General features: G+C 47.6%; 1 protein-coding gene across 11 annotated transcripts in view; it reads left to right on the forward strand.

Annotated features, from left to right (window-relative positions):
- ARHGAP12 (Rho GTPase activating protein 12) overlaps positions 1-25,945 on the forward strand; it is a 697,283-nt gene that overhangs the window by 190,042 nt on the left and 481,296 nt on the right. For all 11 annotated transcript variants that reach the window (XM_069648062.1, XM_069648064.1, XM_069648067.1 and 8 more), the window contains exon 3: positions 2,318-2,581. In XM_069648062.1, coding sequence (XP_069504163.1) covers positions 2,318-2,581 — 264 coding nt within the window. The remainder of the gene's footprint in view (positions 1-2,317; positions 2,582-25,945) is intronic.

The following is a 25,945-nucleotide window of genomic DNA, read 5'->3' on the forward strand; positions in this document are numbered from 1 at the left end:
ATCCCTCACCAAGGCATTATTCCGCAAAACCCTCTCACTCAAAAATTAATCCATCAGTCACTGTCTCGCTCACCCTCTCACCAATTCATTCCTCCCTTACATCAATCACCCTACTTCACCATCAACAACCCTTTCATTCACGCTAACCAATTCATCCGTTTCTCTCACCTTTTCAAGCATGTCTCACTCACGAATTAAGTGCTCACCCTTGCATTCGCCATCATTCACCCATGCAGCCAACACTCTCCTTACTCTCTTGCCCACAACCCATACATCTATCCTTCAACATCACTTTGATTCTCACTTGTCCATCGAACACCCAGCCACTCACTCAGTCACAATCCATCCAACACAAACCCTCGGTCTCCCACACCAATCCATACATGCATCCCTCGGTAATCAATGCCTGCAAACAAATCCCACAAGGCATAAGGTGTGCATGCAACGAGATGTGCTGTGCACTGCCATTTGTGCACACTTGACGGTGTGTTTCTTTCTTGTGTGGTTAGTAGCTTTAACCTCTCGCTCAACAATCTGTCCATCTAGCCAGACCTGCATCTGTCCACCAAACACTCACCTATCTATCTGAGCAGCCAACACCCTCTCACTTATCAATCCATCCCCCCAGCATATTTTCTCATCCTTCCACTCACCAGACTATTCAACACTTACGAACCCTCACTAATCCATCCACACATCCAACCAACACTCACTAATCAATTTTTCTAACTCTCCCTCTTGCTCACTCACATTTGTCAATCTACCCATCCAACACTAACCCTCACCAATCCAATCAATGTTCCATGTTACGCACCAATGTATACATCACCCACTGTCCATGACTCAGCCATCCACCCAACTTCACCTTCACTTTCCAACCCTTCCAAAGGACTCACTAGTCCATGGACCTATCTATCACTTGCCCTTTCATTCATATTGTATCCCTCATCCATCTATCCCTTATCCTCTTAATCACGAATACACCCATCCAACACGTCACTCATTTACAAATACATCGCTCAATTCATCCATCCAAACCGAACTCACCTCACTGCTGCTCTGAGGGATGCATGTTCATCTCCCGAGACTGCCTCTGTACAAACGGTATCCTCCACCCATAGGATACAATGGCAGCTGTGACCCCCTCGCCCCGTTGAATCGAATGACTAGCAGCTTTTCCCTAGCAGCGGAATGAAGAGTGCACACCATAATACACGGCTACCAACCACAAAAAGGCGCATTGGTGCCTAAAAATCAATTGTATGGTTATTTGTGGTACAGGCTGTGGCCTCGCCCCATATTTGGCCATGTGGTGCCTTTAGGAATTTGTTTTTAAATTGAAACGCATGACCACATTGTGGGCTTCCGTAAGATCCAGCTGAGGTTTATGTACGTATTGCATCTCGGGACATTAAGCAAATGCAAGGACTAATGTTTCCCAAAGTGTCTTGATCTCGGAATCACTATTAACAGATGAAGTTCACATTTAAATAGTGCAACTCAAATAGTTGTATGCATACAATATTGTGCACGCCTAGTTTTTGAACATTACCTTTCTCCTAGTGTGTTCAGTTTTTTTAATAGCGATGCAAACTTTCTTCCTTTTGAGGTACTGCACACTAATGTAGCCAAGTATATTTAGAACTACCTCCTCCCACATGTGCTGTCATAGATGGCAGTTTTTGCAAGTGCAACTTTAAATGTTTTGAAAAAGCAACGTCTACTGCATCTATAATGTTAGTAATTATACGGACCCCCGTGTTGATCATATAGCTTGTACCATCACCGTGTATACCCTGTCACTGCAGCCGGTAGTTATCATTCTTCTGTTAATGTTCCCAGTGATGGAATAAAGGGCTCCTTAATCATGAGACTTTAGGCGCTGACAATGCACGATGTAAACAGAAACAACAAACCTCCAGCTACTTTTTGAAGGCTAGGCCAATGTTTTTCACTGTGGTTGTATCTCGGACACTGCTACATTATACTGGTACTGTTAGAATGAAGTGCATCTCATTTAGGATACTTGACTGAAGAATGTTGACCACAGAGAGGGGGTGGGGGGATAAGGTGCCACCTATGCACAAGCCCTCTTTCTTGATATAATTACTGAGCAAACTGTTCCAAAGCAGGTGATTTAAAAATAAAAAAGAAATCATCTCGAGCATTTACAGATACAACTATTGCTTACATTGAAAGGGATTGCGTTATTTCTTTAGCTAAATTAAAACTTTAAATTTCTTTTTTCACTGTTCGTGAAAATGCTAACTGGGCTTCTTGATTAACTAATATAATGTATATGTGTCCCTTTTAATAGATTTCTACTCCACCAGCTCCTAGGCGACCAGATTCTCCAGTATATGCCAATTTACAAGACTTAAAAATTTCTCAGTCTACACTGCCTCCTGTACCCCATAGTTCGCCAGTTCAAGTGTATGGAGAATGGGAAGCGCACAGAGACAATACAGCGCGCATCTATTACTACAATAGAAAAACACAGGAAAGAACTTGGAAACCTCCACGGTGTACCAGGGATTCAGTTGCTTACAAAGGAGACGCTCAAATCCAAGGCGACAATGAGGTACTTTTTTCAATTTTATATATATATTTCTGATGTTTGTTAATCTGCTTAGAATCACATGCTGTGCATAGGTCCGACATCCAGTGGTCACTGCGGAGTATTGCATTTTGTTTTTCGTAGTCGAAAAGGGGACGTCGACAAGGCGTGTCTGAAACACTATCCCTATAGTGACGTGCGTTGTACCCACAATCCCTGACGCGTCGAGGTCCCTCAGATTGTTTTTTTCCGCCCAGCTACTGGTCGCCTTTACGCGGAGCTCCTCGAGAGACATTGCAGATTTCATCTCCTCGACCCTTGGTCGTTTTCTTATAATATATAACACATAGATCCCTCCCTCGACGCAGTTGTGAAGCTGTTTCTCAGTCGAGCAAGATCTTAGATGGAGGGGACGAGCGGAGGAGATCCTTCGGCGTTGCCGAACACGTGGCCTGACCTCGCAGGCCAAATACAGTAGGGAGAGTGGGGTCGTGGGACATCTCTTGTTTCCTTTCTGAGAATGCCTTTCCCTTTCCCCTTCCTTTCCCTTGGGGTCGTTATCACGATTTACTGCCTCAGCTATGGAGAGGACACCCTTTAGGTTTTGCCCGCGTTGCAAGGGCAAGTTCACTTGGAAGGACAAGCATTCACGGTGTAACCGCTGCTTGCCCCTCGATCACAAGGAGGAGGGTTGCACGTTATATATATATATATATATATATATAGAGAATGCTTTTTTCTTCGTTCAGTTGACTAAACAACATGTTTTAGAATTCTTAAACGTTCATATATTGCTGAAAGGACTTTAAAATGGAAGATTTCGAATAGCAACAATGTCTGATCTGAAGTGTTCATTAAGAAAGGTTCCATGCAGGTTGTCACTGCTGATCAACTGACATTCAGATAATTTGGCACTTAAGGTGTGATGGTAGCATGACATATCTATCTAAAACCGTATATATTCTGGTAGGTTGGATAGGAATATGCAAATGTGAGGTCATTTGCAATGCAACTTACCTCCAATCATACTCTTGTGTGAAGATGGAGTCAGTAGCTTGTAATCAGCAATGCGATCATCTATTGAAGTCTATATCTGGATGCCGCAGAGGCTGCAGCATAACTCTCGCTGCAGAATGAAGCAAGTGTCATTCCCAGGAGGGCAGGCAGGACACAGATGTGACAGGGAGACATGGCAGTGGAATTGGGCCAAGACTACACAAGTTAATAGTCAACATGCACAAGGCACGTACACTCCTTAATACTTCTCGTGCAAGATAGTAATATTTCAAAGCAAATGTGGGATAAACACTCAAGCCCCTTGTGGTTACACAAGAGTTAACCAAGCTGCTTGCCTACAATTATGCCACCCACCGTTGCAGTTGTTTGATATCTTCAGAGCTTGTGCTCCCTCAGAGCTGTGGGACTTTGAGAAGATGACTTCCAAATTTCTTGCTGGGATTTGCCTGCTCTTGTCTGCCCGAGTGCCCAGATGAGTTGCTCAAGATAGGGGAGCTGTGCTTTTACCAATTGCCCACCTGTCCCCCCCACTGGGCAAATGGCATAATCGGGGCACGTTAAAACCATCTCTAGAGATTCTTGGAGCCTCTTCCATTTTCTCTGTACAGAGTTTTTCTGAAATGCTGTTGATGGTAGACTGTTGCATTATATATTCAGAGTTCAGCCTGTAATCACGTATTTACTGGTCCAACGGGCACAACTAAGGATTTAGGGCAACTCGATGGGTCACTTGATTGGAAGGCATTGCTAGTACATTCCTCTGTGACCCAGGCAATCCAGGAGCAGGTGGAAGACTTTACATTTGATTTGCGTGTGCTCTCCTCTACTGTTAGACTGTTACGGCCGGAAATGGCACAATATTTGCACATCAAACAGTGGAAGCCTCATGTTAAATCTAAATAGTCATACTCTTGTCCATTTCGGTCTGATGGAGCCTGGGCTTTGCATGGGTTTTGCTGACTTTAATAATTGCTATTTGATCTACTTTATTTTTTGAGTGCACACCAGGTCCCAAACTGTGTTGGAGCAATGTACGTGAAGGCTTTAGAAAGATGCACACTGCTCTCCACTTTGCCCTATTTAACACAGTGTACCATTTGGGCCCTGAAGATTGCAATGTGTGGGGGAGTTGAACAGCCACATGCCTTTCTGAACAAAACTATAAATCGGGTACAGACAGGCACAGATAACGGAGTATCTGCAGAAGGGGCTATGAAAGCTATAATGCTGTGATGCTTTTCAAATGCTTAATTTCATCTGTCTGAGGAAGTGTAGACATTCCACGAAAGCTCACAAATATGCAAAATAAATGACTTTGTTAGCCTAATTAAGATATTGACTTGTTGTTTTCTTCTGAATCAACTTTCTATTCAACCCATGGCTAACATGGTGCAAACGAACTGAAATATATAGTTCTGAGCCACAACAGCAAGGCATTGTGGGTATACAAATGAGCCGAAATGCAAACCTTTTCTCCAGGAAATTGTCTTTGTATAAGAGGGTATTGGTATTTTATGCATAGTTCATGGATTTTTCTAATTTCACATTTCAGGTGAGTTTTTTTTTCAAATCTTTTTAATTTCAAACCTTTTTAAAACCACCATAACTTTCTTGGATCTGCTTAGAATCACATGCTTTTCATAGGCCGACATCTAGTGGTAGGTGCAGAGTATTACATAGTTTTGTTTTTGAAGTTTGAAAAGTTACGTCGACTGAGCGCTTTCATAATACCATCCCTAGTGTGACGTGTTCTGTGATCATGGTCCTTCACGCGCTGAGATCCCTTGGATTGTTTTATTGCGCCATCGTGGTTAGTTGTTTCTAATGCAGAGTCCATATCTTTGATACTTTAACTTGAATGATGACTTTATAGTGAACTTCATGCGTCTTTTCAGACGCAGTTTCAACGAGCAATATCTGTCATCCTTCGACTGCAGATGTCAACAAATTTCTCCGCGAATTGACAGCAAGTTTCGGCCTTGCAGTAGGCAGAATGGTAGGGACTGATGAGCTTTCACTTCTAGACACTGCATCCTTTCACTTCCCTTGTACACTGCATTTGTCTTACTGCCTTTTCACATATTTTGGAAAATGTAAAGAAAGCCCTTTAAATTCTGTCAGTCGTGTAACAGAAAATTGCCATAAAGGATACTTGGTGTGTAACCACTGCCTTCCCCGTGACCATCCAGAAAGGCATTGTGCAAACTGTTTAAGCCGAAGACCCTCAAAGAGTGGCGCACCAAACTGGGCGGACCTACGCTATGATGGCTTAGTCTGATATCCCTCACCAGCGCCTTCGAATCAGACCCAAAAGGCTTTGGCAGCAACGGCTCCGAATCGGATGACAAAAACATTTTAAAGGAGCCTCCCAGCTCCCGCGTGCTGGTCCCCAACTCCGAAAGGCAAGCCCAGCGCACTGCTATGGGGAAAAAGTCTGGTGACAAAGACACACACACCACAAAAATCGTAAGCACACAATCCCTAGCAGACCTTCGGGTGTGTCGAAAGAAGGCCACACGGTAGCAGGAGGCACCTCAAAGCCTACTGACTCCATGTGCCACAAGCCCGCTGTGCTTCCACTATCATGCCCAGTGCATGGGGAAATAAGTAAACCAGCGTGGATTGCTGTGCTATCTTATCCGTCGAAGGAACATGTTTTGCGGTCGGCGGAACAAACGTCAATCTCAAAAAACCCTTAGTAACGAGGGGAAACGCATTGAATCGTCTCAAAAACACCCAAAGGATGTGCCAGCTGTCCCTAAAGAGGTCCCTAGATATTTTAAGTCCACCTCCGCCTTGTCTCAATCTTTACAGAAAAAAGACAAAGGGAAGATCGGGAAGCTGTAGTGTTTCCACTGGCAGAAACCCCTAAAAGAGGTCCTTGGACTAGAGAACGTTTAGAAGAAACAATGGATAACGTTTCATCCTTTTGTTTTATTTATGGACAAATGCCCAATTAGACAAAAGACCCTAGATTTAGAAATGAGAACCTCAATCTGAATCCCCCAGGCTTTATACCTCTCCAACACATTTCATCATTGATGTTACTGAGCGGCCACACCACGGCATATTACAAAACTCAAGATCCTCTGTACTATAAAGACCAGGGTGGAGGGGCGTGGCCTGGAGCTCATGGTGGACAGAGGCTGAGGCTCCGAGCTCCGGCCGAGACGCCGCATCTAGATCCTTTTTCGCCATAAGCAGGCATACCTCCAGGGCCACATCGGACCACGGTGGTGCGGAAACCGATCCTCATCAAGAAGCAGTGCCTCCGATAAGAAATCGGGACGCAGAACCTCCACAATCCCGCCCGTTCTGCCCTACCCCCCGTCCCGCCGGCACCTAAGATGGCGGTCGTTCCATGAAGCCGCACCAACTCGAGACCAGGCAGCAAGCTATTCCCGCCGCAGCGTCCGCAGGAGGAGAGAGGCGCCAAGACCGCGGTCGAGGCACGCACTGAAGACCGCTGCGCTTTACCGCCCCTTACAACACGAAACGCACCAGGCATCGGACGACAGGACACCGCTCTTTCCCCGAGTCCGACCGCGGAAGCCCGAAAACGCGAGACGTGCAGGGGGGAATCCGCGAGGAGACACAGCATCGGCTCCCTGCCATCAACGAGACCACTATGTTGCCGAGTCCCGTGGAGAGCGGAGCCAAAGTCACTGAGGTGAGGAGTCCTGGGGGGCAGGCCACCAGACTAAGGGGGCTATTCGAATCACCAGCATAAGGGCCATAAGCGAGAACTGAGGCACGAATCTCACCAGACAGGCCCAGCGCTAAAGCGCCAAGACTTTAACATGTCCTCCAGGAGCAAGTTGGAACCCTCCACAATGGACACGTACGTCACCACCAAGTCAAAAAACTCAGCCACCCCACACCTCCACACTCCAGAACCCGGACAATCAAAGGGTGCTGATTCCGCCGAAAATCAAACCCAAGTACTAGAAGCCATAGCATCGCTGCGCACATTCATCGATTCCAGAATAGACGAATTCAGATCAGACATCCAACTGATGCGCCAGGATGCTAGAAATTTAACAGAAAGGGTGACGAACTCCGAATCGGCCATAAAAAGAGACGACGGAAGAAACAGTCGAACTGAAATCCAAAGTCGCAGACCTTGAAAGGCAGGTCGCCATCCTCGAGGCCAGAGCCAAGGAAGCCGAGGGACGTGCCAGACGGGGCAACATCAGGATACTGGGAGTGCCGGAAGGCGATGAAGGCCCCAACCCAACAGCTTACGTAGAGGCCTTCCTACAACAAGAAGTAGGCGCAGGAAAACTCACACAAGGCTTTGCAGTTGAAAGGGCACATAGGTCCCTCCAGAAGAAACCCCCCCCCCCAGGATCCCACCCTCTCCCGATAATCGCCAAAATACTTCATTTCCAAGACCGAGAAACCATATTGAGGCACTCCAGGGAAGAGGGCCCCATTGAACGTGGCAACGCTAAAATCTCTGTCTACCCAGACTATACCCCAAAGGTGCAAAGGGAGAGAAACTCATTCATACCTATCAAGACCAGACTCCGGCAACTGAACCTAAAATATATGTTACTCTATCCATCGAGACTAAAGGTCATCCACAAGGGCCGTGCGATCTTCCTAGAGTCCCCAGCAGCCGCCAATATGTGGATGGAAGACAACAATCTAGAAGAAGACGGGGACACCTATCCCAAGAGCAAATGAGGAAATCCACTTATCTACGCACTTGACACATAAGCGCATACCGCACCACTACCCTGCGACAACCAAGGAGGTAACCTACACCACTATTTATCAAATAGATGCGGCCCTCGCTTGGCCTCACACCAGGCACAGGACCTAGCCCCCACGAACAGACCAGGACAGGCCAGTTGCCTGCCCGACCCCGCTCGAGCCTGATACCCGGATGGGACATGACGGCGCAAGAGCGCCTGAGCACCGTGAGAAGAACGTAGTCGCTGGGCGCACCAGTTCCAGTTATGTTAAATGTTATTCTAGTTACAGTCTTCACACTAGCGCAACCAACAAGGCAGAGGGCAAGACCACCGCAGATCACAAGCAAAACCAGAACTAAGAACCGAGATTTGGGAACCACCGAGGACGATCAACAACCGATGAGAACCACAGGAAAGGGCAGACGCACGGAATCCAACACTCCATCCCAATGGCGACCCAATTGAAAGTGATGACTTGGAATGTACGTGGTATGGGATCATACTTGAGAAGGAATAGGATCCAATCCTATCTCCGCAGAAAGAAGGTATCCATTGCACTACTCCAAGAGACCCACCTGTCGAAGGAGTCCTCGTCCAAGTTAGCTGAGCTGTGGGGAGGCACCGCGAAAGGAGCAGCCTACTCTAGCTATGCTCGAGGAGTCTTCACGTGGGTGAACCCGAAAGTGCCATTCTGCCTACTGGGTTCGGAGGCAGACCCTGAAGGCAGGTATCTAATAATATGGGGAACCATTGAACATACGGCGGTCTGTATAGTGAACTCCTACTTTCCACAACACGGAATTCCCTCACACCTTAAAATTCTCTGTGCCAAAATGACGCATCACAGGGAAGGCACCTTCATATGGGCTGGCGACTTTAACTGCTACAGAAACGGAAACATGGACAGATCCACACCCCCCCAGCAACCGAGAAACGCTGCCACTCAAGCACTCAACGAAGCGCTGGATCACCTCGACTTGGTAGACATTTGGAGAGAACACCCCAACGAAAGAAGCTACTCATATTACTCGGCCCCTCACAAGATTCACACAAGGATCGATTATCTGTTCATCAACAGAGAGCAGACCTCAATGGTAGACACAACAGCATACCTAGGCAGATCGATCTCCGATCATTCACCATTAATTATGGAATGGAAATTAAGGGGATCCAGACCACCGATCCCGACATGGAAAATGCCTACCGCAGCCCTCACGAATCAAGAATTCAGGGAAGCCCTCGGCAACAAACTTGAGGACTACATAGACCATAATAAAGGTTCCGTATCAACCTGGAGCACGCTTTGGGAGGCGATGAAGGTAGTGATAAGAGGAGAGGTGATAGCGCCGGAGGCATCCGGAAACACCTGACGGCAGCCCTAGAAGAACGAGAAGCTGAAATAACACACCTCGTGGCATGCACTGTCGCCACCCCGGAAACGAAGACCCTACAAGAAATTTGCGAAGAATGTCGCCCAACCTGGGACAGGCTAGCCAAATTTGACTTTGCAACAAACACCGCCAAAACCCATAAAGAAGCCGATAAACCAGGCAGGATACTAGCCTGGTTATGCAAACGAGAACAACCAAGACACATTCCTACAGAGATCATAACCGAGAACGGGACAGCATGCAGGACCCAACAAGATATCAACAACGCCTTTGCAGAGTTCTACTGTGAACTATACTCCCACAATAGGCAAATATCCAGAGAGGAAATCAAGAACACCCTGGAAGAGATTGGGCTACCGAGACTATCCGAGGAACAGCAGAGAGAAGCTTTGGAAATGGAGATCACTACAGAGGATGTTAAGGAAGCTATCAGGTCGCTGGCCACCTGTAAGACTCCTGGCAGTGACGGCATCCCGCCTGAATTTTATAAAGCTTACCAAGACATCATCACTCCGATACTACATGAGGTCTACACGGAGGCATACGAAGTAGGAATACTCCCTAACACTATGAAAGAAACAATCATAATCCCCATGCTTAAGCCCAACAAACCGCCCACGGACTGCGATTCATACCGCCCATTAGAAATGCTAAACTACGACAGTAAGATCCTAACCACTATCCTAGCCAACAGACTTGCAAATGTGGTGGGAACCCTGATTCACGACGACCAAAATGGCTTCGTCCCGGGACGCAACACCACGGCCAACCTAAGAAGACTTCAACACACTATGGCGGAGACCGCCGCGAGAGACGAGCATCTTGCGGTACTCTCACTTAACGCCGTCAAGGCCTTCGACTCCATATTCTGGGAACGGTTGGTCGAGGTGCTGGGGGAGTTTGGATTTGGAGAGGGTTTTGTGAGATGGATCAAGGTGCTCTACAACTCACCAATGGCAAGAGTGAAAACTGGAGGGATGATCTTGAAGCCCTGGGAGATCCAGAGAGGCACTAGGCAAGGGTGCCCGCTATCGCCGATGCTATACATCTTGGGCCTGGAACCAATTGCCATCTATTTTAGACAACAGTTCTTCGACGCAGGCATTAAACTGGGAGACCAACACTCCATAATATCCCTGTACGCCGACAATGTACTCTTGTATGTGAAGGACCCACAAATAAATGCACAAGTCATGCTAGATGACCTCGACAACTACGCACTTTACTCAGGAATCAAGTTTAGCAGATCGAAATCCTGTGCATTCCCGCTGGCAAGACTCAGACGCCTAGCAAAAACTGATTTACCAGTAGTGGGGATAAAATGGCAACCCGAAGCATTCCGATACCTGGGAATAAACATCCATCACACCCCAGAACTCGCACACGACCACAACACCGAAATGGCGCTGAAGAGACTTCTGGTCAAAACTGCCCCTTGCAATGATGGGTCGGGCGTCCATTAGAAAAATAATTCTCGCCCGCTTCCTATACTTCTTCACGAACATATGTTACTTTATCCGCCCCACCTTCTTCAAGACACTTGATCCGAGACTTTCTATGGGCCCTTCCAGACACAAACTACCCCTCTCAGTCCTCACGCTACGACGCAAAGAAGGCGGAATACAACCCCCCGACTTTCAGATATACTACTTAGCCGCACAGCTCAGCCACGTGACAAGGTGGCTTCAAGACGAACAAAATAATGAATCTGTGCTACTGAGACAAATACCCTCCAATCTCTTCCCCAAGGAAGTACTCTGGAACCGCCTCAAGCAGACACAGAATGTCCCCATGATAGCGAAATTAGGAAGACAGATCTGGACCAGAACTCGCTCCATTCTACAATCGAGCCATCCATATTCACCCAACTCTCCCATCCTAGCGGATGCATGTAAAACCACGACGGATCTGAGGGTAGCAAGAAGCTGGGAGAGTGCCGGGATCTACGTATGGGGGGGACATGTTCGAAGAGGACACATTCAGAGACTTTGCATCGATGCAGGAGGTTGAAGGACTCTCCAGCAGCCAATTTCTATGTTATCACCGACTCAAACAGATCGCTAGAAGCAAATGGGACAGCGGGCCCGAGGAACCCACTCCGGACCTGTTATTGCAGGAGATGTACGAGCTAGCGGACGGATGGAAACCGGTAACCCGGCTCTACAGCCGATTGCTGGACAAACCTAACCCAAAGGCATAGCACTCAAGGAGAGATGGGAAATGGACCTGGGCATCACACTAAGCGACAAAGAATGGGAAAGAATTTTATTGTACCCAAAAGAGGTGTCCCGCAACGCCAGGTTCAGGCAGATACAACTGAATACCCTATACAGGACGTACATGACCCCACAGCGAGTGGCTAAATTCAACAGGAAAGTCTCACCGAATTGCCCCTTGTGCGGCAGCGACACAGCCGACATGATCCACATGTTTTGGACCTGCAACAGGGTAAAGACACTCTGGTCCAGGGTTAGGCAGACCTGCACAACTACTGGCATAACCAGATATGAGTGGGACCCGAAAGTCTGCTTAGTAGGAGCTCACCCCAAAATAAGCAAATACAGACACGTAGTCAAACTGAGGGACCTATCCTGCATCCTTGCGAAAAGAACTATAGCTATTGCCTGCAAGTCCCCAGGGGGCCCGAGATATGAACGTTGGATTAAGGAACTAGAGAGGCGGCCCGAGGCAGAGACCAGAGCATGGCAGGAAGGGGCCAACTATGGAACAGACGAAGCAAACACCCTCGAATCGTGGAAGGCCCTCCTAAGAGATGTGCCCTTTACTGCAGACCACAAACCCACCTGAAGGGAACCCCAGATGCAACATAATGCCAGGAAGAGGTTCACCTAAACTTCCAAAGACGCCCGACTTGCCCCAACCTCGGCACCCAAACTCACAAATTCACCTACCTCTGCCCTTGTATGGACACTGAAGATACCACAACTCCTAATGAAGACTGTTTTGTTTAACACCTCATTTTTTGTTAAATGTTAACTATATTTAAATGCTAATAAAATGCGTTAAAAAAAATAAATAAAGACCAGGGTGACTTGGCATGATGGCCATGATGAAACTACTGGCTATGACCCAGATGATACAGACATTTTCATTTTACAGTCTCCTGATGTTTTATCTGAACCAGGTCTCACTTCTCCCATTGAAGATCCACCCTTATTTAACTATCTTTTTTTTAAAACCTGCAGGTCACTTTGAAATCCAAAATTCATGACACAGTTGAGCACACTGATTTTGTAGATGACATTCTAAACGAAAAGAAAGTCAGTCAATAACTCTTCTGCAGTCAATTTCAATGAAAAAGAGAATTGCCTCATTCCACCATATAATATATAGGCAATGAACCCAAGGGTTGGGAAAGTCTTTAAGCCCGCACCTGTCGCGCCACGAAACACTTATGTATAGATGCGATTATGGCATTTATAACGCATCACATAAGACCCCCCCTCTACATTAGGGGCTTTGTGAAGCAAGATTCTCTTGTTGTCACCACAACAAGAAAAAGAGCAGGTTTACCATTGTCCAACACTGAGGCATGGCCAGACAAGGAGTGCAAAAGGTTATACGCTTTGGGCAAAAGAGTAACTACTTCTGGTGGTTACTCGACTCATATAGCGAACAACTCTACACTACTTGCCAGTTACAAAAACATCTTGATTCAGTCCCTGAGCCAATTAAGTCCTGGTTACTTAAACTTTTTAATGAAGGTAAGCAGGCGGCACAAAATATCTCAAAAATGCCCTAAATTCAGCAGAGATCTCTGGCAGAATCATAGCTGAGGGCAACTTAATTCGTGGCTCTGTAATTCAGGTATTAAACCTGAAACTAAGGCAACACTAAAACATGCCCATAAAAGACTTTCCTCTTTTGAAAGGCTGTAGATGACGCTTTGGAGACCGCAAAGAAAGAACGTAAAACAATGAAAACACTAGAACAAATATCCAACAAACCCTTTATCCAACGGGGGAGGTTCAATACCCAGGTTCATTTCGGATGCCAAGGGTTCACAAGAGGCTCAGTGTCCGGTTTTGGGTCCACTTCATCCTCATGGGACACTCCACAAGGACAGTCTTCCTCTTTTCAAACCAGCCAACAAAGGGGTTTTAAGAGGTAAAGGTTGGGGCAGGATTGCAGCCTCTAGAGGCACCACTGCCTCCAACAAATGACGTTCCAGTTCAGGTTCTCTCCCATGCTTCCCTGGTAGGGGGTCGCATAGCACTTTTCACCCACGCATGGGAAGGAATAACATCGGACCAGTCGGTGTTAACAGTGGCCGAGGGATATTCAAGATCCCATCCTCCAAGATCAAGGAGTATGTCTCGAGCATCACCTCATTTTACAAGAAGCGATACAAACACTACGAGCGATGGAGCTGGTTCCACTTCTAGAGGTAAAAAAAGGTATTTATTCAACATACTTTTGTCCCAAAAAAGGATCCAACCATGAGCCCTGTCTTAGACCTGCATCCTGCAAACACGCATGTCAAGCCACAGAAATTATGAATTACAACGCTCCAGGAAGTAATTCCTCTTCTAAAACAAGGAATTGCATGACAACATTGGACATCAAAGATGCATACTTTCATATTTCAATGTTGCCAGCACATGAAAATACTAGGTTGAAAGCGGGAAAATCACACTGCCAATACAAAGTGTTACCCTTCGGCATAGCCTCAGCGCCAAAAGTATTTAGAAACGTACTTGTGGTAGTAGCTGCGCACCTGCGCTGCCATTTCCTTCCAGTGTAACCTTATCTAGAGTGGTTAACAGGGGCCACTCCTCAAATGTGCCTACAAAACATTCAGCAGACAGTCCATCTACTTTTTCAATTAGGCTTCTCAGTCTACGAGAATAAATCCAGTCTAGTGCTCCGTCAAGTAAAACAAATTCTAGGGGCGCTAATTCGAACGCAAGACTCCCTAGTCAAGAGGATGCTGTTTCAAATCCCACAAGTCGGTGGTCAGGTAACAGTGCGAAAAGACATACACCTTCTGGTAATAATTGCTTCCTGTATTTACCTTGTGCTCACATGCCTGTTTGCGCATGCATCCTATGCAAGAGTGGTTGGCGAAACAATGGAAGCAAACGTCTATGGGACGATCTAGTGGTTTTCCCATCCCCTCGTTCTTGCACTGCAGTGGTGGACAAAGGAGAAACGTTTGAAGGGTGTATGGGAGGACAGGTCCAAGAGACCTCCCTCCCCTGCAGTCCCCTCCTTGCGACGTCCATGACTCGTCTGGGGACCCCCTGCCACCAGGGCCCAGGTGGTGGGTGGACCACTGGCCGACACATGCACCAAACGTACTGTATTAGGCTAGGTCCTGGAAACCATTTTGAAAACCAGAACGCCATCTCAAGACATGATTCCTCGTGAACTGCAGCACGGCCCCCACCTTCAGAGAGTCCTTGCCTGCCCCTGTTGCCTCCGCTCCCTGGCAGATCCGCTGAAAGCCCGTTCCCACGAACAGTCGGACATGAGCTAGTGTTAAAGCAAACACTGTATCTTTCACCTTCCGCAGTGCATCATTATCCTCAGCATGACCCGGGCAGCGGGGCTGGCTTGGAAAATAACTGTAAATTGTCCTCGATGAAACAAAAGCCTCAATCTTATACCAAGAAACTGTTTATACATATATATAAACATATATTGCATTACAATGATATTCCTTCTGCACGACCCCCTTGCCAAAAATCTACAAACACTGTAAGAATAGAAGAATGTGTTATTGTGTGACAACATGGTCACGATACTCAAACCCCCTCAGGTATGTGCACATACTCAGTGCCCCTGGTCTCCTACTATGTGCTTCTCTAGGGTTAATGTAAAGAGAGTGATACCAAGTCCTTATGCCATGACTACCCTGATGCTGCTAGAGTGCAAAGGAGCACAAGCGCGACAGTATTGTGAGCTCATGTAAATTGTTTAAAGAGATACATAGAATGCCATCAAATGTGAATGTACGAGTTTAACGTGTATTACTGCTGTCAACCATATTGGTCTGTTGCTCCTGCGTGCTCCACCAACCCTAATGTTACCTCACGTATCGTGTTTACCATATAATGCAAGAGCTGCTATTTTTGCATATACTTACCATGTAGTGATTGATAGAAATGTTGGTATAGTTAACATGTTTTGAAGTGACTATGTAACGGTGCAAATAATATAGACGTGTGACCCTTTAGAAAATCAATAAGCATTATACGAATCCCTTTGTTTTCAATATAATTTGCAGCATACGAGAAGAGTATCATCGTGGGCATATCCAAGGTCACTTCCCCTCCCCTCCCATTGAAGCCTGCCAGAGAAAGCAAAGGCCCGAGCTACACCGCCGCACCTCCCCCAATTCGGCTGGAGCCGCTTCAAGCATTCATGTTCCCCCGCAGCTCACATGGCCACGACCAGCCACCTGAATTATTTACAGCCCAGCAGTAAAACCCGGCCATAACCAAAGGCCAGAGGTGCCCCCTCATAGGTCCCACGACCCACCAGGTCACACCAGATTAATGACGCTTGTAAAATAAGACGCCTAATATTGCACCAACATTGTGTAAAAGCATCTGTCATTACTTCTAACAAGACCTAAAGCTCGGACAGCTTACCCCGTGCCCTGAGACCCGACCCCATGGCCCATGATATCTAGTCAACAGGAAAACAGTAACCATGTATTGATGTATCGCCAAAGTATTCCACCTAATGTGCATTCCTCCTGTGTTGTATTAACCTGAAGAATAACCTATTGTAGGATTTACAGGACAACTGACATTGCGGCATTGAATGAATGGGGTGTGCATGGCCATTAGGGCAGAAAGCCAAGAAAGACGTCCATCAATGACACTGACCACGCCTGGCCTAACAGCACCTCCCGGATGAGCCCAGCTGACCTGCCCACCCCACGTTGGCACCCGGCGATGTCCACCAACCAAGAAGCGACGCATCACAGCTGCACATATAGTTAGTCGACGCCACCCAATCCCCATGTACATGTGCCCCCTATAGTGTGTAGGTGCCTATGACGCTTTTTGTAAGTATAAACGCCTGTCTTTGCGATTGTCAGACAGAGCGCTCTTGGTGTTTGCAGAGTTCTTTGCATGCCCTATTTGACTTAGATAAAACTTCCATTAAGATCACCCGCACTTGGTCCTAGCCTTATTCCCATTTTGGGAGAGTCCATTATTGCCTCTCATTGCGGGGAGGGTCGTGCTAATTGGGGACGCTCGCCTTCAAGGGAAAGCCATTCACCACCCCTGCAGACAAGGCTACTGTTGCTATCAGGTTGTGGAGCACATTTTCTCCATCAAACCACACAAGTGATGTGGATACGAGCATTGGCAAAGAAACGTATCAACCTTTTTTGAACTGTTAGCGATGTTCAAAACTCTTCAAGCTTTCAAACAACTACTAGGGAAAACAGTCCTCATGCAAACAGACAGCACCACATCCGTGTTCTACTTAAACCAGCAGAGAGAGACCCACTTTCCAGGGCTAGCCAAACTAGCCCAGAACATTTGGTTATGGGCTCTGAAACACATGTTTCTGCTATCGCAACCTGTTCCAGGGGAACACAATCCTGTGGCAGAAATGCTAAGCGCAAGCATGGAACTACCATCAGAGCACGAGTGGCAATTGCATACAGACGTCCTACACCGCGTCTTCGCAAACTGGCCTTTTCCAGACATAGATCTTCTTGCGACCAAAGAGAAACCACAATGCCAAGACTACGACAATGCCTCTCACTATTAGAAATCTATCATCCGAACAATGTATCTACTCGACGCGGGTCACGAATCCACAACCGAAATATTCTGATAATGGCATCAATTGAAGAGCAGAAGGGTAGGGAGTCCCTAAGGATAGGAACACTTAACGTGAAGGGCCTCAATTCGCCGACCAAGAGATCACTAGTGGCAAGGGAATTCCGTAGATCTCAAATAGACATTCTCCTTTTACAAGAGACAAAGTTTGCCAAGGGGGAGGAGAGAAGCATACTAGGAAAAAGAGGGGGAAAGGAATTCTGGGGCTCGGGCCCACTCAGAAAGGGAGGAGTTGGAATCCTGATCAAGAAAGGAATCAACTTCGAAGTAGAAAAGACCTGGTCCGATGTAAGCAGGCGTGCCCTCCTGATATCCGGGACAATCGCAAAGGTTAAAGTGACAGTCGCAGTAATATACTCTCCCAACGCAGGACAAGCCAAGTTCCCTAGAAAAGACAATACCCAAAATAATGTTAGAAGCATCCGGCCAAGTTGTTCTCGGAGGAGACTTTAATCAATGGGCAGACCCGACCAAAGACTGGGAACCAGGCAATCCCGAGATAAGAAGCCAACGATGATCACACTGGGCGTTTCGATATAATGGAGATATATGACCTGCAAGATGTGTAGAGAATTAAACATCCTAATGAAAGAGGCTACACCTTTTACTCCAATCCACACAAAACATTCACCAGGATTGATTACTTGTACCTCAACAAGGATCTCCTTGACACCACAAATAATTCCGTTAACATGGTCAGACCATGACATGGTCCTGTCAGATATAAGATGGGCAGACTTACCTGTTTCAGGAGGGAAGTGGCGCTGTAATGAAAGCCTGTTGAAAGATACAGTATTTAAAATTGAAATGGCAACTGAAATTGAGGAATACTTCAAACTAAACAACAATGGGGAAGTCTCCAAGCAGACAATATGGGAGGCGGGTAAAGCCACCTGGAGAGGCATCCTGATACGAGAATGATCTACCAAAAAAAGAGAGAGAAAGATTATTGAGCACAGACTTGGGTCCGAAATATGTCAACTGGAAAGTGAGAACAGGGAACACCTGGGCATGGACCACGACAACATCAACATAGCATGACGTAAAAGGGAAGAACTAAGATTATTGGAGCACGAACAAATTGTGCGTAAACTTCGATTCCTCAAACAGAAATTCTATGAGAAGGGGAACAAGGCCGACGCATTATTGGCAGCCAGACTCGGAGAACAAAGGGCGGAGCGGAAAGTGAAGGAGATAATTGAAGAACACCCTACGACCCCCCCGCCCCCAACCATCAAGACTATCCCAGAGAGTTTTGCCAACTTCTACGAGGCGTTGTACACCTCGGAAGTGACCCCAGGACAATCGGATACAGATCAATACCTCTCCCAGATAGACATGCCCAAAATCTCGTACCCCAAAAACGAGCTCTCAGAATCCCAGATATCCGAACATGAGGTCCAAGAAGCAATTAAAAGACTAACTGTAGGCAAATCTCCCGGAGAGAGGACGGATATATCGCTGGGTTTTATAAAACCTTCAGCGACCAGCTAACACCATTCCTGACGGAGCTCTTTAACGAGATATTAGAAACAGGGACATCCCCCGACTCCTTTACGAAGGTGCTCATAACAGTGATCCCAAAGGAGGGAAGGAACCCCAAACATTGTGGTTCATACCGCCCAATTTCATTGCTCAACTTAGATGCCAAAATTTACACCAGGGTGCTAGCCGCCCGATTGGAAGTACTGATCCCTCACCTCATACACAATGACCAAGTCGGATTTATATTGGGTAGGCAAGGGGCCGACACCATGCGCAAAACTCCATCTCATCCACTCGTCACCAGAACTACCAGGTGTCCCTGTCCTACTGTCAATAGACGCAGAAAAAGCCTTTGATAGTGGAGTGGGAATTCCTGAGGGCAGTCATTCGCAAGGTGGGAATAGGGCTGAGATTTAGGAAAGGAATACAAGCAGTATACACATGCCCAAAGGCATCTATCTCTGTTAATGGGTATTCTAGATGGTTTGATATGGGACGTGGTACTAGACAAGGGTGCCCCCTCTCTGCAATACTTTTTGCGCTTTCCCTAGAACCCCTGGCCCAAAAGATACGATCCGACTCCAGAATAAAAGGTGTGCGACTGGGAACGAAAGAATATAAGATAGCACTTTATGCTGATGACATACTTTTACACATTACCAACCCCTCTGTATCGGACCCTCATGCTCTCCAACTATTAGAAGAATATGGCAAGCTCTCTGGGTTTAAGGTGAACAAGATTAAATCAATGTTGTCCCCTTTGCAAGGAACGAAAGAGGAATACGAAACCAAGTTCTTGCCCTTAGGCCTCAAACTCGAACATTCTACGTTTAAATACTTAGGCATCCAGATCACTAAAAACATAACGGAATACTTCGAAGCGAACTTCCCTCCCCTCCTCCAGAGCTTCTCGGCCGATCTGAATAGGTGGGACAAACTCACAATCTCGTGGTTAGGACGGATTAACGCCATTAAAATGGTATTCCTCCCCCGATTCCTATACCATTTCCAGATGTTACCTATCGAGATACCAAATTAGTTTTTTGAAGAGGCCAAAAAACGTATGCTTAAGTTCCTCTTGCCGGGAAAGAAGGCGAGGATTGCATACGACACTCTGACGCTTTCCAAAGGCAAAGGAGGAGTAGGTCTCCCCGACCTCCGAGCATACTACAAAGCCTCACAACTACATATCCTTATCCCACACCTACGTGATCACAACCACCTCCAATGGGTCCACATGGACAATCATTACTTCTCGCCGGCCACTGTGTCAGAATGGCTATAGACCCCTCAAAAAAGAATACAACGGAAAATTAAGGGCCACCCGATACTGAGTACCATCTGGAACATCTGGCAACCAAGCAAAGCAATGAACAAGATCACCACCTGGCCGTCCCCACTTAGCCACTTATGGTCCCCTGGCATAAACGATCACATACCCGAGGTAGGAAGATTCCAATCCTGGTACGAAGCGGGACTCGAAAGGGTAGGGCAACTCCAGAAGAAGGACAACTTCATAACTCTTCCAGACCTAACTGAAGCCCTAGGGATAGGCCCATTATCCACCTTCCAATACATCCAGATAAAAGGTGTCCTCACAAAATATGCATGGAAGGAAAAGCTGCAGAGAGAACTCACCCCATTCGAACAACTCTTGGACTGTAAGTCTGAAATGAACGGTTTGATATCTGCTATGTACAAAGAACTTATCGAAGCAGGTACCGGGTCCACGGAACATCTCAGAAGCAGATGTGGGAGAGACTTAGGAGAGGAGAAAGATCCAGAACCATGGGAAATGATGTGCAAAAATGCATCCAAAACATCCTTATCCAGTCAATATAAATCACACGCCATTAAACTCCTACATAGATGGCAATATGACCCACTCAGATTGTCCAAGATGTTTCAGACTCTGAGCCTGAGATGTTGGCGAGAATGTGGAGAAACAGCCGACTATTGGCACATGTGGTGGAGCTGCCCACTCGTTAAGGTATTCTGGGAGGAAGTCCTGGCATGGATCAAAGACATAGACTGCATACAAAGAGACGTTGATCCACGTTTGGAAAAAGACTAGGATGAATGGACTAGACTCAGGGGTCTTGCCCCACACCTATTACTATCAGCCGTGCACTGCTAGTAACAAAATGGAAATCCAAAAAAGTTCCAAGTAAGGAGGAATGGATCAATTTGTCAACCAACATTTATACAATGGAATTGATCGCGGCATCCCTACACAATAAAGCATCGCAATGCGAGATCTTATGGTCAGATTTTCGTGGCAAACACCTCTCAGAAACGACGGACTCCCAACCCGAAGACACTACAGGATCTTAAATTGAACCAAGAATCTCAAACTCTCAATACAGGACAGTTATGACCCAAGAATCAAGGAAACCTCACAATAGTGAACCGAACATTACACTCTTTGAACATGTCAACAGAGAAAAGATGCCGCAATGATGTCTGCCCAACTAAGGGGGGGAGGTGGGTGGGCATGGGGTATGTTATATGTTATATTGACTGTTATTACTAGAGAGCCGAAACGAACACAAGGGCGACTGACTGTATAATGAGACTCTAGTTTTGTTCTTTTGATGTAACCATATGCTAACAGAGTTGTAACAAGTGAACCGCTCAAATCTTTTTTTAAACTTTTTTTTCTTTTTTATTTTTTGTTTCAAAATCAATAAATCCAAATAAAAAAAAAAAGAAATCTATCATCCCTGAACCTATTCAAACACAATGCCAAACTTTGGCTAGTCACCTCAGATGACCAATTGACATCCTGAAAACCTGATTACTCTGTTTGCCTGATTACTTGCAATGCGCCTGTATTCCTTTGCTCTTCTTAATGTTTATGTAATGTCCTCCCTTGATGTAACCACTGTTTTGAAGATATGCGCCCGGTAGCCTCCAGGCCTGGTTTGTGCTATACAAATAAAATAAATACAAATAAAATACAAATACGCAGCCAGGTAGCTCCAGACAGATCCAAAGGTTACGCACTGTTAATGAACTGGTCAGTGAAATTTGCGTACGCCACAACCTTTGTAAAATGCTTCTGTGAATCAGGCCCTTTGTCTTGCGGTGCAAAACACACACCATCAATCCTACTGACAGTTCACCTTCTCATATTGTACTCTATTGACTATATCTTTTAGATTAGGTTAGTCTTTAATTCACTACGAGTGCACCTAGCAGCACTTTCATCTTACACCACTTCCCAAAGTAAAAATCATGGTGGGAAGTGCCTGTAGTGAAATCCTTCATGGAAGGAGTCAAAAGATTATGCCTGCTAATTTCATATCCAGATGGGACTTGAATGTTGTGCCCCCTTCGAGCCAATGCATAAAGCTAGTCTTAAGCATCTGCTTTCTGGGCGCCAGTTCCTCTATAAGGAGTGTGAGCGAACTACAAGCTCTCTCAGTTCAGGATCCATTTGTAATAGTCCACAAGAACAAAGTAGTATTAAGTACACATCCACGTTTTCTCTTACATTTTATTTCAAAAGTCCATGTTAACCAGTCCATAGAGCTTCCTGCTTTCTTTCAAAACCCAAAGAATTTAGCAGAAAGGAGCCTCCATACACTGGATGTCAGAAGGACTGCTGTGTATTACATACAAAAGACAAACCCACTAAGAAAAACTACCCGTTTCTTTGTGTTTCTGTAGCTGTCTGCTAGCTCAAAATGGATTGTCCGATTCATCCAATTGTGCTATTGATTAGCCAAGAGAACCTTGGCTTTCACGCCCAGAGCACACTCCACTCGGGGCATAGGGGCTAATCAAGCTTTTATTGCAAATGTACCTCTATATGCCATTTGCAAAGCTGCTAGTTGGAGTTCTATTCACACCTTTAGTCTCGGGAGGATAGCTCAGCGGCAGCATGCTCGCCTTGGAAGCAAGACGACACGGAGCAATGCAGGTTCGATCCCCGGGTCCGCGCTTGGAAACCTCTGGGTATTAAGCGCGTTATAAATAACCTATCATACCTTCACACAGCATTTCTGCTTTGATGCACATTCACAAGGTGACACACAGGTGGGTCATGCGGTGTTGAAACATCTTTTTGATGCTGTACCTACTAGCGCACCACCTTCTCCAAGTACGACCTAGGTAGTCTATGCTGAGCATGTGATTCTAAGCAGATCCACAAGCCTCACAGGGCATTGCTTGTATCTGCTTAGATTCATATGCGCCCACCCTTCCTCCCCTCTACTGGAGGGGGTCAAGAGTAAGGCTCTGACCCAGTGGCATTTTTGGTGTTTGTTAAAGACGTGTATTGATAACAGAAAAGAGGTTTGGGGAAATCCTTTCTATTACTAACTCTAGGAGGGGTTTCCCTGCCTCAACAAAACTAAAGAACGTCCGTGAGAATGCCCAAAACAAAAGTTCTCCAGCATGGGGTCTGGCATGGATTCACATGCTCATGAATATTCCCCGTCGTCAGGCTGGGAATCCTCGGTAAAGAAAAAAACCAGTATCGGTTTCGTTTCTGATCTGACTTTCATAGTAATAACCAATCACTGGTCTCTGCGTCATACTGACCACAGCCAATGACTGCCCTCTACCTAAGCCCCACCTCTAGCAGCCATCTTCAGATTTTTACCGCACGTTCATGTGTTGGGATCCTCGTGCTATTGCTCTCGAGCGTTAGTGCTATTTTTTCACGTTTTTTCTCAAAAACTTCGTTTTTTCGGTCAAAAGAGCCTCAAGCTCCACCGACTCTCTATCCGATCAACGGGGACCCGTGTCGGATTCGTCTGCGCCCCTCAAGGGTGAAGATTTCGTCGAGCTACGCTTTTGGAGGACTCCAGAAGTTTCTCAGGCCCGGTCATGGCCCAGGAGAAGGGAAGCTCGACGCCCGGAAAGCTGTTCAGGGTCTGCCCTGGATGCCAGCTGCAGAACGTCTTCAAGGAGGACAAACACTCTTTTTGTCTCTACTGCCTACATGAGGACAAGGCGCACGTGGAGAAGGACTGTGCGTTTTGCGGCAACATGTCGGAGCGGACCATGAAGGACCGCCATCAACGTCTCGCCAACTGGCTAGAAGGGAAGAGCCCGTCCGGCGAGAAGAAGAAGAAGAAATCTGAGCGGTCTTCTAAGACCTTTGAGGACGCCCCGGCGACGTGGGTCCAACATAAGGCCAAGCACCGCGAGTCCGCTGGCACCGGGAGCGCCGAACGGTCGGGCTCTACGGGCGCCAGGCAGGGCGCACCCTCCCCGGCACCATCAACCACGAGCCAACGCTCTGGGTCGGGTAAGAGGAAGGCCGAGCACCCGGCGAAGCTCCTGGAGAGGCCCCGGTCGAGCTCGAAGGCGGAGGGGGAGCGAGGCGGTGTCCCCCCTCAAGGATAAGGCGGTGAGCGCACCTAAGGTGGTGAAGGCCTTAATCCATCCGGCCAAGCCCTCTATCGAAACTGTCGCGGCGGCCCTGGCTCAGCCTGTGCAGGCTACACCAGTGGTGGCGACCTCGGGGCTCAGTCTCCCTGCCACCTCGGAGGGAGTCCTCTTTTGTGCCCATCGATAGGACCCCCGTGAAATCCCCTGAGGGGAAGAGAAAGGGGGGGCAGGGCGTCGTCGTAGATTCGGCTTCAACCTCGGAGGAGGAACTGGTCGAGGTCTTAAGCCACGGCCTCGGCGTGGAAGAAGACCGGCCCGTCGGGATGGATCCCGACGCAGGTGACGACATCGTCGAGGGTACCGACGGGGCCCCTGATCGCCCGTCGGATTCCCCTCTGCCAGCACCGCAAGACAACTCGGCGGCCATTTTGTTGGCTATACAGTCCTTATGCTCAGAGATAAGGACGAGACTACCGTTGCCGACGGAGGAACCTCTCCCGTCGGGGGACCCAGAACCGGGACCTTCTGGTGTTCCCCCTACTAAGAAAAGAAGGATCCACCCTCCACCTCCTTTTCAGCCGTCGCGCCCCGTCCAGCCCTCCTCCCCGTCCACCCGAGGGGATGATACGGGGACTGACACGGCAGCGACGGGTACGGACGACGAGGTATACGACGAGGATGTACCGTCGTCGCCTCCCACCAGGGCTTCTCCGCCCGACGAGATTGGATCGTTCCACTCCATGATCACCAGGGCATCCAAGCTTTTTCAACTCTGCCCTGAGGAGAAGAAGAAGGAAGGTTTCCTTTATCAGCGGCGCGAGGCCAAGAGGAAGACGGTCCTCTCAGTGCCTCTATTGGACGACATTTGGGATGAGGGCATCACCCTCCTCAAGAACCCTTCCACGACGCCAGCTAGAAGAGACCGGTACGAGAAGAAGTACCGGGTCCCGGACACGGCCCCCCTGTGCCTGCGGGCACAGCCTACCCCGGACTCCGTCGTCTCCACATCGACTTCCCCACCGGACGGTGAGGGAAAGAAATTGGACGCTATGGGACGCAGAGTCATCTCGTCGGCAGCGACGACGATTAAAGCGGCCAACGCCTTGGCTATCGTGGCCCGCTACGACAGGGAGCTCTGGTACAAACTGGCTCCCCTGCTGGACTTCCTGCCGGACGACAAGAGGACAGAGGCCCTGGAGATCCTGCAGGAAGGTGAGGTGGCTTCGGACCACGCCATTACCGTTGCGACGGACATCGCCGACACTGGGTTCCGCCAGTTGGGCAACGGCGTTTGCCTTAGGCGGCGTGGATGGCTCAAGGCTACGGACTTCCGTCAAGACGTTCAGACCAGAGTCCTGGACATGCCCTTCGATGGGAACAACCTGTTTGGGAAAACAGTGGACGATTCCCTTCAGGCCATTAAAGCGGACACTGAGACGGCCCGGGCCCTGGGAGTTCTGCAACAACGACGGACGCCCTTTCGGAGCAGCGGAGGCAAGGGCGCCTCCAAAGGTTCCGGCGGCGGTTTCTCCACCTACCGTCAAGCGGCCCGCTCGTCGTCTCAGGAGGCCTACAAAGGACGAGGCAAGTCTGGCGGACCCCGCCGTCGTCGCCAAGGAGGAC

This window comes from Ambystoma mexicanum, chromosome 2q (genome assembly GCF_040938575.1).
Source record: "Ambystoma mexicanum isolate Mex_15411 chromosome 2q, UKY_AmexF1_1, whole genome shotgun sequence".
NCBI classification, from domain to species: Eukaryota; Metazoa; Chordata; class Amphibia; order Caudata; family Ambystomatidae; genus Ambystoma; species Ambystoma mexicanum.